Source organism: Gekko japonicus, unplaced genomic scaffold (genome assembly GCF_001447785.1).
Source record: "Gekko japonicus isolate JY-2015 unplaced genomic scaffold, Gekko_japonicus_V1.1 scaffold1329, whole genome shotgun sequence".
NCBI classification, from domain to species: domain Eukaryota; kingdom Metazoa; phylum Chordata; class Lepidosauria; order Squamata; family Gekkonidae; genus Gekko; species Gekko japonicus.
This window is the reverse complement of record NW_015173711.1, coordinates 468,923-486,657: the sequence shown is the minus strand read 5'-3', so window position 1 is coordinate 486,657 and position 17,735 is coordinate 468,923. Positions and strand designations below refer to the sequence as shown.

General features: G+C 42.6%; 1 protein-coding gene across 2 annotated transcripts in view; it reads right to left on the bottom strand.

Annotated features, from left to right (window-relative positions):
- The window catches only part of NEURL1B (neuralized E3 ubiquitin protein ligase 1B), a 93,392-nt gene that overhangs the window by 40,345 nt on the left and 35,312 nt on the right, over positions 1 to 17,735 (bottom strand). The window contains exon 2 of one of the 2 annotated variants that reach the window (XM_015423311.1): positions 8,484 to 8,539. The exons of the other annotated variant lie outside the window; for it this stretch is intronic. Coding sequence (XP_015278797.1) covers positions 8,484 to 8,520 — 37 coding nt within the window. The 5' untranslated portion in view covers positions 8,521 to 8,539. The remainder of the gene's footprint in view (positions 1 to 8,483; positions 8,540 to 17,735) is intronic. 2 annotated transcript variants of the gene reach the window in all.

Genomic DNA, 17,735 nt, shown 5'->3' with positions numbered 1-17,735 from the left:
GCTGGGAGGATGTGGGGGAAGAGGAAGAGCGGAGGCACTGGGAACTTCTCTCGCCTGCTCCAGTTTCCCCCGTGGTGTGTGTGTGTGTATGTGTGCTTCCTTCTTGCAAAGTGGAAGGAGCTACCCGAGCACAGTGAAGAGAGCTGAGAGCTGCTACAGTTTGCTTTAAATTGCAATGTTGTCTGTTGGAGGCTTGAACGTTCGGTGGAGGGGAGGCCATGGGGAGGACTCAATGCTGTCAGAACAACAGGAGAGAGAGGGACGGGGAGAGAAGGCTCCTCCCCCTCTGCCCTGGTAAGTCCGTTCTCTATGCAGCCGCAGTGAACTCTGTTTTACTTTTTGGCTGTTTATTAACTTACCCCTCTATATTTTAAAGTTTTTAGATTTTTCTGCACACCTGGGAAGTAACTCACGTGTGCAGGATAATCTTTTTCCTCCATGCGGTCCCAGTCTGCGGAAATAAGTATCTGCACAAAGAGGGGACCCTTGGCTATTAGATATATAGATGTGAAGCTACCATCAGATATTTCCTTGCCTAAAAGGTCTTTCCACTCTATTGTGTCTTCATACAATAAATGCACAGCAGTTATTCATTTGCTGTACAGTATCCATATATTTGACCCAGAAGACAATATTTCTGTTGTAGAGATCTCTCATTTGTCTAGTGCTCAAACTGAAATATTTTGTTACTGGAAAACACTGTTCTTTGCTTTGCTAGCACAAACTATTGCAACTGTGCAAATGACATGGATCTTTATTGGATAGTGCTAATGAGACACAATTCCTACTTCCCATACCCACCTCACTCAGCAAGGGCGTAGACTTTCCAATTTCCCGGGGGGGCTGGGGCTGGGGCAGAGGGATTGCTAAGGCATTAAAAGAACTGGGACCCAATGACATCATAGGGAGGAGCTAGTGACATCACAGGCCATGGTCACTATCTATGGAGGTGGACCCATGTGGGATTTAGGGATGGGCTCCCCAGAAATTTAGGGAGGCCTGGGAACTGCCCTAGCAATGTCCCTGGGCTGGGCTAACCCCAGGAACAGTTGCCTTCTTAGCACACTGCTTAGAAACTTAGAAAGCCCCACACACACCCCACACTGAAATAAGAACATAATATCAGGCCATACCACATTGCAATAAAGTCCCTACAACTGTATAAAGAAATACTGAGCTTCCCTACCATTTGCCACAACTAGCCCACCACACAACCAGGATCAAGACTCCTAAGTGGACCAACAGACAGGCATACACTCGTTTGAGAAACTGAGTATTACATTACACCACCTCTGGAACATTACAGATCAGTAGAGGCAGCACTGCATAGTGGTCAGAGTTGCAGATTGATGTGGGGAGACCCAGTTTGTATTCTCACTCTGCTGGCTGAGTGACCCCGGGCCAAATCTCCCCTTCTCTACCTAACCTACCCCACAGGGTTGTTGTGAGGATGAAAAGGAGACTCATGGGCAGGGTCCCCAGCTTCCCTGGCAGGAAGAAATCTCTCACAATTATGCAGCCAGAGCAGGCAGGAGGGAAGGAGGCAAATACCTCCAGCACCAGAGACTTGTAGAGGAAGAGTCAAACTTTGGGGACTTACTGGTGCACCAGAGGGCCAAGGCAGCAGGAGGCAAGAAGCCTGGGCGAGCTGGGCTCCTCTATGCCTGACAGAAGATGAGGTGCAGAGGCGAGAGGTGCGCAAGCAGAAGAGGCACTCAGCCAGCCACACAAGCTGCGTGCAAAGAAACTCCCGCAGCCCCAAGCTTCAGGGCTGCCTCGTTAAAGGAGTGCGGAGGCCAGACTCCAAATGAGAAAAAGCAAGCTCAGGGTTCGGCCCCATTATATCCTATGGGCCATTGAAGTCAATGGCAAAAACATAGGGTATATTCTGGGGGCTGGAGGGGAGGGGGTTTGAGGGAGAGGCTCCAAACTCGCAGGGTAGCTGCTGGAGCCTCTCCTCAAGATACCCGCCACGTTTCAGGAACATTGAACCAGGGGGTCCAATTCTACGGGCCCCCCAAAAAGTTGCCCCTATCCCCTCCATTGTTCTCTATGGTGGGGGAGAAAGCCATTTAGGAAGACTCCTAAATGGCTTTGGGGATTTGGAAGTTATAGTAACATGACTTACTGAAATTACTACATGGCCTTCCTTGCATATTTTAAATTATCAGGATGGCTCACAGATGCATTTGTGTTGCTTAATAGTTCACAGTGACTGTGTAGCCTTGTTCTGATGATAGACATTGGTGTGTATCCAACCATATGTAGACTTGCGGAGTGGGAGCATTAGTAAACACTCAGGAGTAGCACAGGAGACAAAGTACAGAGCTGCTGGCAGGGGTCATTTGGGGGGGACGCGGGGGGGACGCCATCCCCCCGGGTGAGGTGCGGGAGGGCGGGGCCTGGAGCTCCCTGCTGGTGCCCGCTGGAGGTCGCCGCCGGCTGTGGGGAGGACACACTTCCGGTGATGTCAGGGGGTGTGGCATATGCTAATGAGTTATGCTAATGAGTCCCCCTAGCTCTTTTCCTACGAAATGACCCCTGGCTGCTGGGGTGGGCATCAGTGGAAATTGCCTCTCCCTTCTGCAAACAGATATGCTGCTCCAATGAAGGAATTGCATTTTTGGATGCATGTCAATGTTCCTTCTAAGTTCCACTGTGTTGTGAGCAAAAATTCTATCTTGTGAGCAAAAAAAGGTAGTAGCATTAATGTTGTGAGTGAGTCTACATTTGACTATCACATACATTCATTTTTTGGAAGCCTACCTTGTAATCTTGTAAAAATCTCAGAATAAATTCTTTTAACATATTTAAACTATATTTTAAGAATAGTTTAAACATTATAAGAGAAAACACAATCAAGTCAAATTCCACCCACCCCTTTCCACTATATTGATGTCCTCTGGACAACAGGTCTACCCGCCCCAGTCCACTATATTGGTAGACCTGGCCTCAGATTGTTGCCCTGTGCTGAGCCTTAGAAAACATTCCAGCACTTCGGGGGGAGAGCTCTTGTCGTCTGCTTTGGGTTTTTTAGTGAAATATGACAACCAGCATTACAGGTCAAGTATAGCAGAGATGGAACAATCACTGTCAGAACCCTGGCTAACCAGAACAAACAGGAAGTTGCTTAAATGTTATCAAACTGCCCAAACTACTTATTTATTCAAATATTTATATCCCACTTTTACCTGTGACTCAAGGCAGCTTAAAAATCATACTGAAAAGCATAACAGGGGTGTGTAAAAAAATAATCATTTTTTTCTGGCTCAATTGTAGCCAATGGGGACCATTATAGCCAATGAACCCCATAGGCTATAATGGAGAAATAATTTGGGGGTATCTGGGGCTTGGGAGGGGCTGTTTTTTTTTTGAGGTTTAAAAAAGATTGGACTGGGGGTCCAATTCTATGGGCCCCAGAAGGAGGTGCCGACATCCTCCATGGGCTGAAGCAGAAATCACTGGCTGCCTGTTAAGAGTTTGTGTGCCAGTGCCCCCTAGTGCAGCTTAGAGGGAACTATGATGCAATTGTGGTTCAGGTGATTATATGAAGTCTCTCTCTGTTGTGGTTGATATGTGCAGTAGGTCATTCACACTTGGAAGTCTCAGGCTGCGGTCACACACACTAAATAATCCACTTTCAATCCACTTTCAGTGCACTTTCCAACTGGATTTTGCCAGTTCACCCAGTAAAATCCAGTTGGAAGATACACTGAAAGTGGATTGAAACTGGATTATTTAGTGGCTGTGACCACAGCCTCAGTCTGATGCTGTAATCATGGGCATCGAAGCTTGTGAACCAGCCCTGTTTACTCTCAAGAGTTTACACTGATCAAATGTTCTTAATTTTTTTTTTAAACTTATTCCCAGGACAAAAAACAGACTCACATGGTTATTACTTAAGAATTCATGAAAATAGTTACACGTATGTTTTATATTTTATTTTAATATCTCTCCCTTATAATAATTGAATAGTGGGCACCAACATTCTAAAATTGGCCCCTTTAGTGTTAGGCCGGAAGAACTGCCACTCAGAAGACACTGGCTGGGTTGACTGGCTGCTTTGTGCAGTCCCGCCCAGCGTTCCAAGGTCATTTGCATATGGAAGCTGATTGGACTTCACTCCATTCCACACCTCAAACTCCCCCCCCCCGCAAGGCAGTTGGAATGTCTGGTGGTGTGTAGGTCCCAGGATCATGTTTTAAAAGCTGCCTGGGGAGATGGGGACCTCAGACAGGTTACAGTGCCATAGACTCCACCCTCCAACCCAGCTATTTGCTCCTGGGGAACTATTGTTGCCAATCTTGGCCCAGCAGCCATCAAACCATTCTCTTCAACCCCCTGCTGTGCAGCTGACTTTTCCCTAGGGTTGCCAATCTCCAGGTGGGACCTGGAGATCTCCCACTGTTACAATTGATCTCCAGATGACAGAGATCAGTTCCCCTGGAGAAAATGGATGCTTTGGAGGGTAGACCCTATGACATTATACCTGCTGAGTCCTTCTGCCCCCCCTCCAATGCTGCCCTCTACAGAATCCACCCCCCAAACCTCCAGGTATTTCCCTCCTTAGAGCTGGCAACCCTACATTCCCCTCAGTGCCTGTTGGTAGGCAACTAAGCTTGGTCCTGTCACCTACTTTGGCCTTTGGGAGAAAACACATTGGGGCCAGTCCTGATAGGGTTGCCAACTCCAGATGGGAAATTCCTGGAGATTTGAAGGATGGAGCCTGAAGACGGTGAGGTTTGAGGAGGGGTGGGACCTCAGACAGGTACACTGCCATAGACTCCACCCTCCAAACCAGTCAGTCCCACATAGGGATCCATTGTTGCCAATCTCCAGGTGTGGGCTGGAGAGCACTAAGAATTACAACTGCTCTGCAGAAGGGAGGGCAGAAGTCAGCTGAAGTCAAAGGGGCAGATAATGGTAGGTTGATGGTTAGCTGGGAAGGAGATGGGGTTGCCAACTACATGCTGACAAATTCCTGGGGATTTGAGGGGTGGAGCCTGGAGAGGGTGGGGTTTGCAGAGGGGTGGGACCTCAGACTGGTAGAATGCCATATACTATACCCTCCAAACCAGCCACTTTGTCCTGGGTAACAATTGCTGCCAATCTCCAGGTGAGGGCTACAGATCACTCACAATTACAACTGCTCTTCAGGTAGCAGAGATCAGTTCCTCTGGAGAAAACAGTGGACTCTGTCATTATACCCTGCTGAGGTCACCACAGCAAACTGACACTGTTTGCCCAAAGCCAGAGCACTGCCCCAGAGCCTCTTTCTAGATCCCGTTGTATTGCTTTCACAACGGGCTTTACTGCTAGTCCTTAAAATAATTGTTTAAGAGTAAAAAATGATCTTCAGTTTAGATCAAGCCTTTTTAGTTGCACACTTTTAGAAGCTACTAGTAAGAATGAGAAATATGGATGCAAAAGGGGACAGGCCAAGTGATATTTAGTCTGCTCCATTATATTTGTGCACAAATGTGTTAAAAGCAACTGCCTTAGAGATGGATGGAGACCTTGGAAGCTGTTTGTATCATTATAATTGATCACCTTCATTTGACAGCCATGTTCTTCCTCTTGTATTTACTTCAACAGACTGTCCATGTGCGAGGAATTGAAAGTATTAAAATAAAGGATTCAGAGTTGGATGAAATCTTTGGCCATGGTTAAAGAAAAATGTGCTGTCACCAAGTCATTCAATTAATCCTACTACAATTAAGTCTACTTGTCAATTTCTAGACTGTAATAGCCTTTGCTTAAATGCTACAGTACTGTGGGACCACTGCAGTCAACCAGTGTATATTAATGCCACTTGGTACCACTATGAACAAATCTGATAGCCAGAGTCCCACTCCCCTCCCCCACTGCCAAAGGGTGCCAACTTTAATTTGGATATTTATGCTAGGCTAAGAACATTCTGGCATTTTTCCTTCCCAAGGATAGTTTTTGGTATGAGTACTTCATTAACAAGATGTCTATTTGGCATTTAGTCTACAATCCTATGCCCACTTACTTGCTATTCAGCTCAGTCACTTTTGAGTAACTATGAATAGGAATTTTCCAAACTTGGGCCATCACCCAAAGTGATACAGTGGATGACTGTTTCATTAGCAACCACCATGCTTCTCTTCCAAAGTCAAAGACCACATATTCAGAAAACTGTCAATTCTATAAATATCACATACATCATTTAAAGTCTGTCATTTCTATATATTTTTTTAAAAAAAATTGTTGTCAAAACCCCCTATCCTATAATCCCCCTCCCTGACCCTAAACAGGTAATATAGAGGGATGAATAGAAGATTATTTAAAAGCAGAGGGGTGAAAAGAAAAAAAATATAAAAACTGAAAGAGAATAAAATATAACAAAGCAAATGTAATATATTTATTATATACAAAAAATATAAAAAAGCAAACTACTACAAATAAATTTCATAAAACTCTAAATATTCAGTCCAAATTTCACAGAATTTCATTCTTGCATCTTGCTACTTCCCCCCTTCACTGCTAAATCCAATCATTCTTCTGTCCAGGTTTTTTATAAGGTGGAGTTACAGCATCAAGGATAAAGCATAATATCAGTGTTTTAATACCCCACAACAGGAATGCAAGTCCAAAAGATTTTTTTAACAAATGAATCATGAAGCACAGATGCTGTATTAGCATACCAAATATACTGTATGTTAAAAGTAAGCAAAACACACAATAAATGACAGACCTTTGCCCTAACTGCTGATGCTTCACTTTTTTGCTGCATTAAAGATAGCTCCTGAGCTTTCCCTTTGTTTCAGAACAGTAGCTTGCTAAGGTTATTGATTCAGGGTTGCTCACATTTCATTACCGGTGCTGATGCCAAAGCCATGTTTTATGCTAAAGTTTAATATTACAAAAACTAACTTTGTATTTTCCAAGGGGCAGTACCATAGTAAGAACTCTGCTGTGGCTTGACAGATTCTGGTTTCTAGAAGACCTCCTCTCCCAATCACTTACAAATAATATTGTGGCAGTATCTTTCGTTCTGTTCCATCATTCAAATGAAGTGGGCCATGGAAAGGGCGTGTTCATTTGTACACTATTCCATGCACTAATACATTGTTTTATACATAGTCAGGAACAAGGAAAGAATTTTGTTGTCCCTGGGAGGCAGGAAATCCACTCCATCCCCTACAGACACAAATGGTCACTGTGTTACGCTAAAAGATTGTTACATAAGTGCAAAAAGAAAAGTTTTAAAAAGAAAAGTTTTTTAAAGACACTTTTAAATTTAAGATTGCAGATTTGCAGTGCTGGTGATTTTGTCTGAGATATGGCATGGCCAGGAAGCATACTTGGGACCTGGGAGTTACAGGCAGGGTTCCCTCTAAGCTGAGTTAGTGTGAGCTAGCTCACATTTTAGCCTCCAGCTCACACATTTTTGTCTTTGCTCAGGAAGAATGGCTCCAGAGCAAACTAATTTATGCAGCAGCCAAATCGTTCGCTCACAACTTTAACACCAGTAGCTCACAAAGTAGAATTTTTGCTCACAAGACTCCTCAGCTTAGAGGGAACATTGGTCACAGGATTAAATCATGTCCCTATTATACTTTTGGTCAAGCCTTTATTTCCCAGCCTTACAATGGACTTTGAAGGGTGTGTGTACTGGAGTGTTACGTTTCCACCAGTAAAATGGGAACATTCAATCTTTTGAATTTATATAGTTCTTAGGAATTTATATAGTTCTTAGGAATGTTCAATCAACTACCACCAGTAACATTGTTTAGTATTATTAACCTCAAACTGCAGATGGGAAACTGCCTTTGAAAACTGTCCAGAAACTTCTGTTTGTCCAAAATGTGGCAGCCAGGATACTGTTGGGGGCTGGAAACCACACTGGCTGATAGTCTGTTTCTCGGCATAATTCAAATTGTTTGTTCTTACCTTTAAGGCTCTAAATGGGTTACCTGAAGGACCACTTCCCTTTACTGTCCAGCCCTCTGGAGCCCCCGTCTGCAGAAATGAGGTAAGTGGTGACTAGAGACACCTTTTTTAGTGGTGGCATCCTGCCTCCTTCCTTTAAGCACCAAGCCAAAACATTTTGTTTATTGAGGCTATACAAGTTTTTAAAAACTTGTCTTATGGTCTGAATATCATTTAGTCTACTGACTGTTATTTTGGGCATTTTTCATGCTTTGCCTGGACTTTATGGCTCGTTACTGATTTTTTAATGATTTTGTGGTAACGTTTTAATTTGTGAACCACCTCCAGCAGGTCTCTGGATAGGCAGCATACAAATTTTCTAAATAAACAGAATACTGAGGGGGAAATGGCTTGACTAAGACCACTTACCTAATGAGTAAGAACTGAGATTCAAGCCAAAGGCTAGCATTATTTTTGACATCATTAAAACAGTTACCCCTTATATTCCATCCCTGGCACAAGTCTCTCCTCTCCCCCCACCACTGGCAAAACTTTCAGTTGTAAGTTCCTTAGGCCACAGAACTGACCTTGTCCTTTTGCCGGCTTGTAAAATGCCACATTCATATTGATGGGGCTCTCGGCTCTGTATAAATAATAACCAAGAAACATGTTTGTGATTTTAATGACAGTAGTATAATGGTGCAAATGCGCTATGAATTCTTCTCCGCATCCTTACCACTGTAGAATATTTATTCCCTTCCTATATATAGCCTTTCTAATTCTAATAGGAAATTCTAAGACCTTACAAGATTGCAATTCTCAGGATTTGGAGTAGCAGGAAGGTATATTGATTCAAAGGGTTCAAGGGGTTTTTTTAGGGTGGAAGTGAATGTGCCTTCTCGAACAGTATTTCAATTCTCATCTCTTAAAGAGAAACACCAATGACCTACTTCCTAGAACTGTTGCAAAGAGCAAGCTAAAGACTGTAAAGCAACCAGGGCATTAAAAGTATGAATTATTAACAGCAACTCTGCTGATTGCATGTTAATGGGGAATTCCTCCACTTTTTTTTTTTGCACTCAAGATTTTTGCACTCAAGATTTTTGCACTCAAGATTAAAGCTGCTTTCCACATGCCAACAAATTAAGTACAACTATTTAGAGAGTAGATCTAAGCAAACTTGAGCCCTTCAGAGCCATTGGCTTGAATGGGTTTAGAAGGGTATACTTCTGCTTAGGATTTCATTTTGTTGTTGTTCAGTCGCACAGTCGAGTCCGACTCTTCGCATCCCCATGGACCAGATCATGCCAGGCCTTCCTGTCTTCCGCCGTCCTCTGAAGTTTGCTCAATTTCATGTTCGTTGCATCTATGACACTGTCTAACCATCTCATCCTTTGCCGTCCTCGTCTATTTTGACCTTCAGTCTTTCCCAGCATCAGGGTCTTCTCCAGTGAGTGCTCCCTTCTCACTGGGTGGCCAAAGTATTTGAGCTTCAGTTTCATTGTCTGGCCTTCCAGGGAACAGTCAGGGTTGATTTCTTTTAGGATTGACTGATTTTATCTTCTTGCAGTCCAAGGGCCCGCTTGCGGGGATGGCGGGGTATAAATTTTATAAATAAATAAATCAATAAATAAGAGTCTTCTCCAGCACCATAGTTCAAAATAATCTATTCTTCGGCGTTCGGCCTTCCTTATACTCCAACTCTCGCAGCCATACATGACTACTGGGAATACCATTGCTTTGACCATGCGGACTTTTGTTGGCAGGGTGATGTCTCTACTTTTTATCATGCTGTTTAGGTTCACCATCGCTTTCCTCCCAAGGAGCAGGCGTCTTTTAATTTCATGACTACTGTCACAGTCTGCAGTGATCTGGGATCCCAGGAACGTGAAGTCTGTCACTACTTCCACAGCTTCCCCTTCTATTTGCCAAGGAGTGATGGGGCCGGATGCCATGATCTTAGTTTTTTTGATGTTGAGCTTCAAGCCCACTTTTGCGCTCTCCTCTTTTACCCTGAGCAAGAGGCTCTTGAGGTCCTCTTCACTTTCTGCCATCAGAGTGGTATCGTCTGCATATCTGAGGTTGTTGATCTTTTCCCCAGCAATCTTAATTCCCGCTTGTGATTCATCCAGGCCAGCATTTCGCATGATGTACTCTGCATATATATTAAATAAGCAAGGCGACAATATACATCCTTGTCGTACTCCTTTTCCTATGCTGAACCAATCAGTTGTTCCATATCCGGTTCTAACTGTCGCTTCTTGGCCCTTATACAGGTTTCTCAAGAGACATGTGAGGTGGTCTGGTACTCCCATCTCTTTAAGGCCCTGCCATAGTTTGTTGTGATCCACACAGTCAAAAGCTTTAGCATAGTCAATGAAGCAGAAGTAGATATTTTTCTGGTACTCTCTTGCTTTCTCCATAATCCAGCGAATGTTGGCAATTTGATCTCTAGTTCCTCTACCTCTTCGAAACCCAGCTTGTACTTCTGGTAGTTCTCTATCCACGTACTGTTGAAGCCTAGCTTGTAGGATCTTGAGCATGACCTTGCTAGCGTGTGATATGAGTGCAATTGTGCGATAGTTTGAACATTCCTTGGCATTGCCCTTCTTTGGGATTGGAATGTATACTGACCTTTTCCAATCCTGTGGCCACTGTTGCGTTTTCCAAATTTGCTGGCAAATGGAGTGCAGAACTTTAACAGCATCATCTTCTAAGACTTTGAATAGCTCAGCTGGAATACCATCACCTCCACTAGCTTTGTTGTTAGTAATGCTTTCTAAGGCCCATTTAACTTCACATTCCAGGATGTCTGGCTCGAGGTCAGTGATTATACCGTCGTGGTTGTCAAGGACATCGAGGTCTTTCTTGTATAGTTCTTCTGTGTATTCTTGCCATCTTTTCCTAATCTCTTCTGCTTCTGTTAGGTCCCTACCGTTTTTGTCCTTTATCATGGCCAGCTTTGCATGGAACGCTCCCTTGATTTCTCCAATTTTCTTGAAGAGATCTCTAGTCCTTCCCATTCTATTGTTTTCTTCTATTACTTTGCACTGTTCATTCAGGAAGGCCTCCTTATCTCTCCTTGCTGTTCTCTGGAAATCTGCGTTCAGTTGGGTAAATCTTTCCTTTTCGCCTTTGCCTTTCGCTTTCCTTCTTTCCTCTGCTATTTGTAAAGCCTCATCAGACAACCACTTTGCTTTCTTGCATTTCTGTTTCTTTGGGACGGTGGTGATTGCTGCCTCCTGTACAATGTCATGAACCGCCGCCCATAGTTCTTCAGGCACTCTATCAAATCTAGACCTTTGAATCTATTCTTCACCTCTACTGTATATTCATCAGGGATGCGATCTAGGTCAAACCTGAATGGCCTTGTGGTTTTCCCGATTTTCTTCAGTTTAAGTCTGAATTTTGCAATGAGTAGCTCTTGATCTGAGCCACAGTCAGCTCCAGGTCTTGTTTTTACTGACTGGATAGAGCTTCTCCATCTTTGACTGCAAATTATATAGTCAATCTGATTTCGGTGTTGCCCATCTGGTGATGTTCATGTGTAGAGTCTCCTCTTAGGTTGTTGGAAAAGGGTGTTCGCTATGACCAGTGTGTTCTCTTGACAAAACTCTGTTAACCTTTGCCCTGCTTCATTTTGCTTTCCAAGGCCAAACTTGTCTGTTATTCCGGTTACCTTTTGACTTCCTACGTTAGCATTCCAGTCCCTATGATGATGAGGACATCATTTTTGGTGTTAGTTCTATGAGGGGTTGTAGGTCTTCATAGAACCGGTCCACTTTAGCCTCTTCTGCATCAGTGGTTGGGGCATAGACTTGGATTACGGTGATGTTGAATGGTTTGCCTTGGAATCAGACCGAAATCATTCTGTCATTAAGTATCATTACTGGATACTTATAATGTGTGCAAGACCCAAAAAAAAGAGGGAAATAGCAAAGTCCTCCCGAACTGATAAACCTAGTACAGAAAGGATAGAAAGAATCCATTTAATTTCTTAAGTGTTCTCAAAGGAAGCTCCGTGCTGCATATAGTCAGGGCTCTTTTTGTAGAAAAAGACCAGCAGGAACTCATTAGCATAATAGGCCACACCCCTGACAGCACAACAGATTAACATATTAGGCTACACCCCCATGTTACCAGAAGTGTGGTCATCCAGCCACACCCACCTTTTGCTTCTTATTCTGTTTACCTTCCTTGTTGTCAAAACCCAGGGCTTTTTTTGTAGCAGGAACCCCTTTGAATGTTAGGCCACACACCCCTAATGTAGCCAATCCTAATGAGTTTCTGCTGTTGGGTGTGGCCTATTATGCTAATGAGTTCCTGCTGGGCGTGGTCAACTTGGGAGCCAGCCGGAACTCTGTTCCTGTGCGTTCCTGCCCAAAAATAGCCCTGGTACTCCTATTGCTTTCCTTCTCTTCCTGATACGCTCTTTCTTAGCCACCTGTAGTTATAGTTCATTTTTTCCAATAGCAACTGGTTGTTCAAACGGCTACGAAGAGCAGATGCAGTTTTGTTTTTACAAGGACAAAATCATGGTACTGTTTTAATTCTTGAAAGCAAAACAGGCAACAAAATTAGTGGGAGACAACAGGGGCTTCTAGCTTATTTTAAGAACCCATCAATCAACAGGGTACTGAGACTTCTAGGAATATGTTATTTTCAGCAGTCCTGTCCCCTGGCAGGATCCTGGATTATAGACTGACATCTCAGTTTTTATTTACACATTGTTTAAACAGTATTCTGGCAAGAAGAAAGGAAAATGCTTTGGGAAGAATGCATGGGTGAGGAAGCTGAATAATCAGTGGCCTGTTCCTTAACATATACCAGGACTATAATTCAGCTACCTTTTTCAGAAACTATGGCCCTTTCTGCACTCTCCTTTTAATCCATGTTCACTGCTGTGTCCTCCAAGCAATTCTGCACTAAAATCCAGTTCAACCTTCTTTTTATTCCAGTCCCCCCCCCATTCTGCATTACATTACCGTCCTTCAGTGGTCAGCCCAGTTTCAGCCTGCTGTTGCCCCGGGTTATTTGGATGTTGTTTTGCCCTGGACTTTAATTGCCTTGATTCAAACACTGAGAAAATCCGGAGTGGCAGGCAAATGCGGAAATGACCTACATGTAAGAAATCCACAGCAATGCTGTTTACAGCCAATTCATTGGGGTTTTTTTCTTCTTTATCATACAATTTAGTGGCTTGGAAAAGGATTCCACCCCCTGTAGGGTATAAGAAAGAATTCAGGCTGGGTTTAACAAATGCAATTCAGCAGATCTTGAATAAAGAGAGGAAGAAAAAGGAAAAAAGAAAGGAAAAAAGCACTCTCTCACTCTAGTCAAAACATTAAGTCCACTTATGATGGCTTGTGCACCCAGATCAAGAACACATTACCCATGTAGTAAGACACTGCAGAGAAGGATGTGTTGGGTATGTTGTCAAAGAACACTATAGCCCCTCCAAGCTGCTTTGCATCTCTCTCTCTCTCTCTCTCTCTCTCTCTTTCTCTCTCTCTCTCTCTCTCTCACACACACACACAGAGAGAGGTAAATTCTAATGCTAATTCAAGAAAGAAGCAGTTGTGCCTTTGGAGCCATCCAAACTGGGACCATCTAAATTTAAATTAAGAATGCCAATGGTAGGACAAACACCAAATGTGAGCAGTTTCAGCTCTACTATGAAGCAAAAAAAAAAAAAATCACTATGGAAAATCGTTCCAAAATAACAAAAAGCCTTTTGGCACCTTAAAAAATTAATAGATTTAATGCAGCATATACTTTTGTGGACTAGAGTCTACTTTATCAGATGCACCAGTCAATGTGGGTTCTAGTCCATGCAAACATTTGCCACAGTAAACCTTTTAGGGTGCCACAAACCCTTCGCTACTTTTGTTGCAGCAGAGTTACATACTCCTCTCTGGAATGTGTGTACCCAAAGCAGCTTGTGTGTTGGATACAGCCCCATTTGATCATCAATAAAGGAAATGTCTGTTGGGTGCAAATGGTCTTTTAGAAATGTCATGTTGCTCCCAAATAATCTCATCTTTTCAGTCTTTCAGAACATAAAGTATGAGTGTTTTCGGGGCAGAAAGATTCAGACACTGGATGAGACTGTATATTTTTGCAAAATGAGAGAGGTTTTATTGGGAGTTGGGAATAAACCTCTGTCTGTCATCAGGAAAGGGGGTGGTGGAGAGCTGCTAAAGTTTCAGGCACAAATTGTGCCTTGCTTTAAGAAAACTATTTTCTTAAATGGCTCGCTTACAAAAATTCTATTAGTAATGCTTACTTTGCCAATGCAAAAGGATATGGTTCATCTTATGTTAGAACCCCCCAGCCTAATTAAAGCTTAATTGAAAGGAGCAAAGGGGGTGTGTGGGTGGAAGCCATTGTTCTCTGGGTGGATGTAAAATGGGCATTTCCCCCCAAGTTTAAAGACATTTTAGAGGTTGTAGAAATAAATAAGTAAAGAATACACCACAAACATCACCTGGATAAGTCCTACAACAATAACAGGAGATGGACGACAACAACAACAGGAACATAGATTAATTCTCTATCATCCAGTCTCCAGCTTTTGGTAAAAAACAGTGTAGTCCTAAGAACTCTTTCTCAGGAGAAATCCCCGTGGAACAAACTTGAGTAAACCTACTTAGGACAGCACTGTAGTTAAGGATAGTCACAATGTGGGAAAAGCCCTTCAGGGTCAGCAGTTCCCTATGTTCAATTACGCCATGTGGGTAGAAGAAACATAAGGTGCTCTTGGCACCTTTGTTTGCCGGAACAGCAGACATCCTGGGGAACCTCTGCCAATCAGAGCAGACCAATGGCCTGTCTCAGTAAATGTCTGCTTTATCTGTTCATACAGGATAATGTTGTTTCTTTAAAGCTTCACATACTGGTACTTGCCAGTTAATGAATGTGATTTTCTTGCCAGGGTGACTGTCAGATATAGCAGCACATATTAGCTGGTTGTTTTAGCTAAAGTCAGTCAATCAATCAAAAACTGGCTGCTTCTGAAATAGATCTGTGCCTTCAAGAGTCTAAAGATAAGTGCCCAAAGAAAAGGTGTTTCTTGTTGAAACTGCCAAATTTGAAATGAAGGTTGTTAGGCAATAGTGCACAGCTGTTTCATCTCTGGGACATGAGATTTCAGCTGTTCCTTCTCACAGAATTAATAAAACAAGCCATGAATTAATGACAAACATTTATGTTATTCAGACCAAATGTGACAAGGCCTTTAGAGTCTACTAAGCAAAATGAGCAAGGAACTTCTGTTGATCTCTGGAATGAGAGTCTCCGTGGAATAAGCCTTTGTCTGTAAAGCCATTTTTAGGGGTGGTTCAAGACTGTGTTTAGAGGATATTTAACAAAAAATAAATATTCTGAAGCAAGACAGTTGAAATCCTGCTTTGAGTAAAGCTAAATTGTGCAACCTGTATAAATGATGGCCGTTAGCACATACCATAGTAACTCCTTTTTTGGGCAAAACATATCCTACTACCATGGGGAGGACACACAAAAAATCACTCCTTGATCACTAGTTCACCCTTCCCAGGGGAGAAAAGGGTGGATTTTACCAGGCATTGCCTTCGTACTTTGAAGCCTATCACTGCAGCCATAAGTCTGAACATATAGGTTTAAAAGCAAAAATGCTTACGATTTTGCAGCCAGACCCAAATTCTAAATTTGTGCAGGATGGTTGCAGAATTCACTCCATGGTCTAACTTTAACATGTATATTTCAATCAAGTTGACCTAAAATTTCTGGCTTAAAGTCCACATCACTGATTCAAATATAGGACTTGTTATTCCTGATAAGGTCTAACTCTTCTAAACATATGCATATGAAATTGTCGCTATGTTTCCATCTACTATGATGGAAAATGGGTCTTCAGACCCTCAGGCAGAGAACAGGTCTTTTCTGACATCGGCCACCAAAGACTATTTGCCAGGAGATGCCCGGGATAGACCTGGGACTTTGAATGTAAAGCATGAGCTCCACGAGCAACCCATGGTCGTTCCTTCTATTCTATCATAGCATACGTAAAAAGTCCCATTAACAGAACCTAAACCTAACTGCCAATACAGGATACTTATGACTACAGCCTCAGTATGCTACATAAAATGCATGGAATATGTTATCTTCACCAGGCATTGCAAATTCCCCTCGGTCACGCTGAAAAAATAAGATGAGGTTCATTTAATATACTGTATTATTTATTTTTCTTGCATCTCTCATGTATTAGGGAATCTTTATTTCACCCAAAAATCTGCCCTCAAGCATTCTACCTTAAAAATGTTTTCTTTGACTTTGTTGTGCTGCTGACACTTGTGTGTACATTTTGAATTTCCTCATCATTTTAAACGTCATCATTTTAAACCTCATCATTTTAAACCACATCATTTTAAACCATCATTTAAACCTCATCATTTTAAACCATCAAGTCCAATAAAATGTAACACTGGTGAAGGGGAGGAAAATGAACAGCAAGAAGAAATTTCACAGACATGACTTTAAAAGGTAACACAACACAGATTAATATAATCAATTACTGCATTCTGTGTATTTACATGAACATTACATTTTCCCTTCAGGCTTGGTATCCTGCACATACAGAACCTAAGAGATGTCTCAAATACTTTTAAAGCACGTTATTCTAGTCACAAATGTAAATGTCTCTTCAAGAAAAAATCACAATCAGTTCTTGAAATTCACAAACCTAGATTAATTGTCTCCATGTTGAATATGCCATAATTGCCTATACCAAAGTATTAAAACCAAAAGTTCTTTTCAGCCATCCACAAAGAACAAGACTTCTCCCACTAATCATTGCTCCAAGATAGGAATTTCAATTCAATTCAATTTATTATGGGTCTATATGACCGAAGTCTTGACTAACAGAGAATGCAAAAGAGGTAAAATAGGTACATAAAATTGACATAAAATATGACAAGTACATAGTCACAATCAGTAAACATATAAAACCTAGGCATAGCTCAGAGAATTAAAAGAACCTAACTACACTTGGGGCGGAGCCAACTAACTAAAATCCTACAAAGATTAAAATCGGTACAGGTGTTTGCAGAGATGATAAAGCTTTCAGTGTTTCTTGAGAGCAGCAACCTTAGCCAGGAACCGTGCCACGTTAGCTGTTATCAGTCCATCGGCATTTGAATCAGACAACAATACTGAAAGCACCCAAGGTTGCAAGGGAAGATTCATCTTCGTAAGAATAGGAATGATATATATCCCTCTATCTTGAGTCCAATGGGCACAGCGAAACATCAGATGGTATAAAGTTTCAATTTCACCAGAGTTGCACAAACAGAGGCGATCTGAGTAAGGTAAGCCTCTAAATCTGCCCAGCGTTACCATCGTTGGAAATGCATTTAAGCGGGCCAGCATAAAGGCGTAACGGTGGGATGGAATTGGTAGCGATGAATGAAAATCCAGAAATCTCTCTGGAGGGGGCAACCCCAGAGCCAAAGGAGAACAGGTGCGTCTGGCCCTGGCCACGGTGCTAGCCCAATCCAACTGTTTGAGTTTCTTCAAGGTTTCCTCGAGCTGGGAGGGCAACAGCTCTTCAGTAGGTGAGGAAATCGGAACTCCCAATGTCTTGAGTTTACCCGCAAGAAGGGACAACCAAGGGTTGGATGTCGTGTCCTTTAGGATGAGACGAAGAAAACCGGCCTGGGGGTGATGACTTGGGTCAGATAGCTTAAATCTCAACTTGAATGCCCTTTTCCAAGCACGTGCTTCGAGCGAAGATTGAACCAATTCCATATGAAGGACAGTCCCAGCAACACACCGTGGAGTTCCAGTAATTCTCCTAAGGAAGG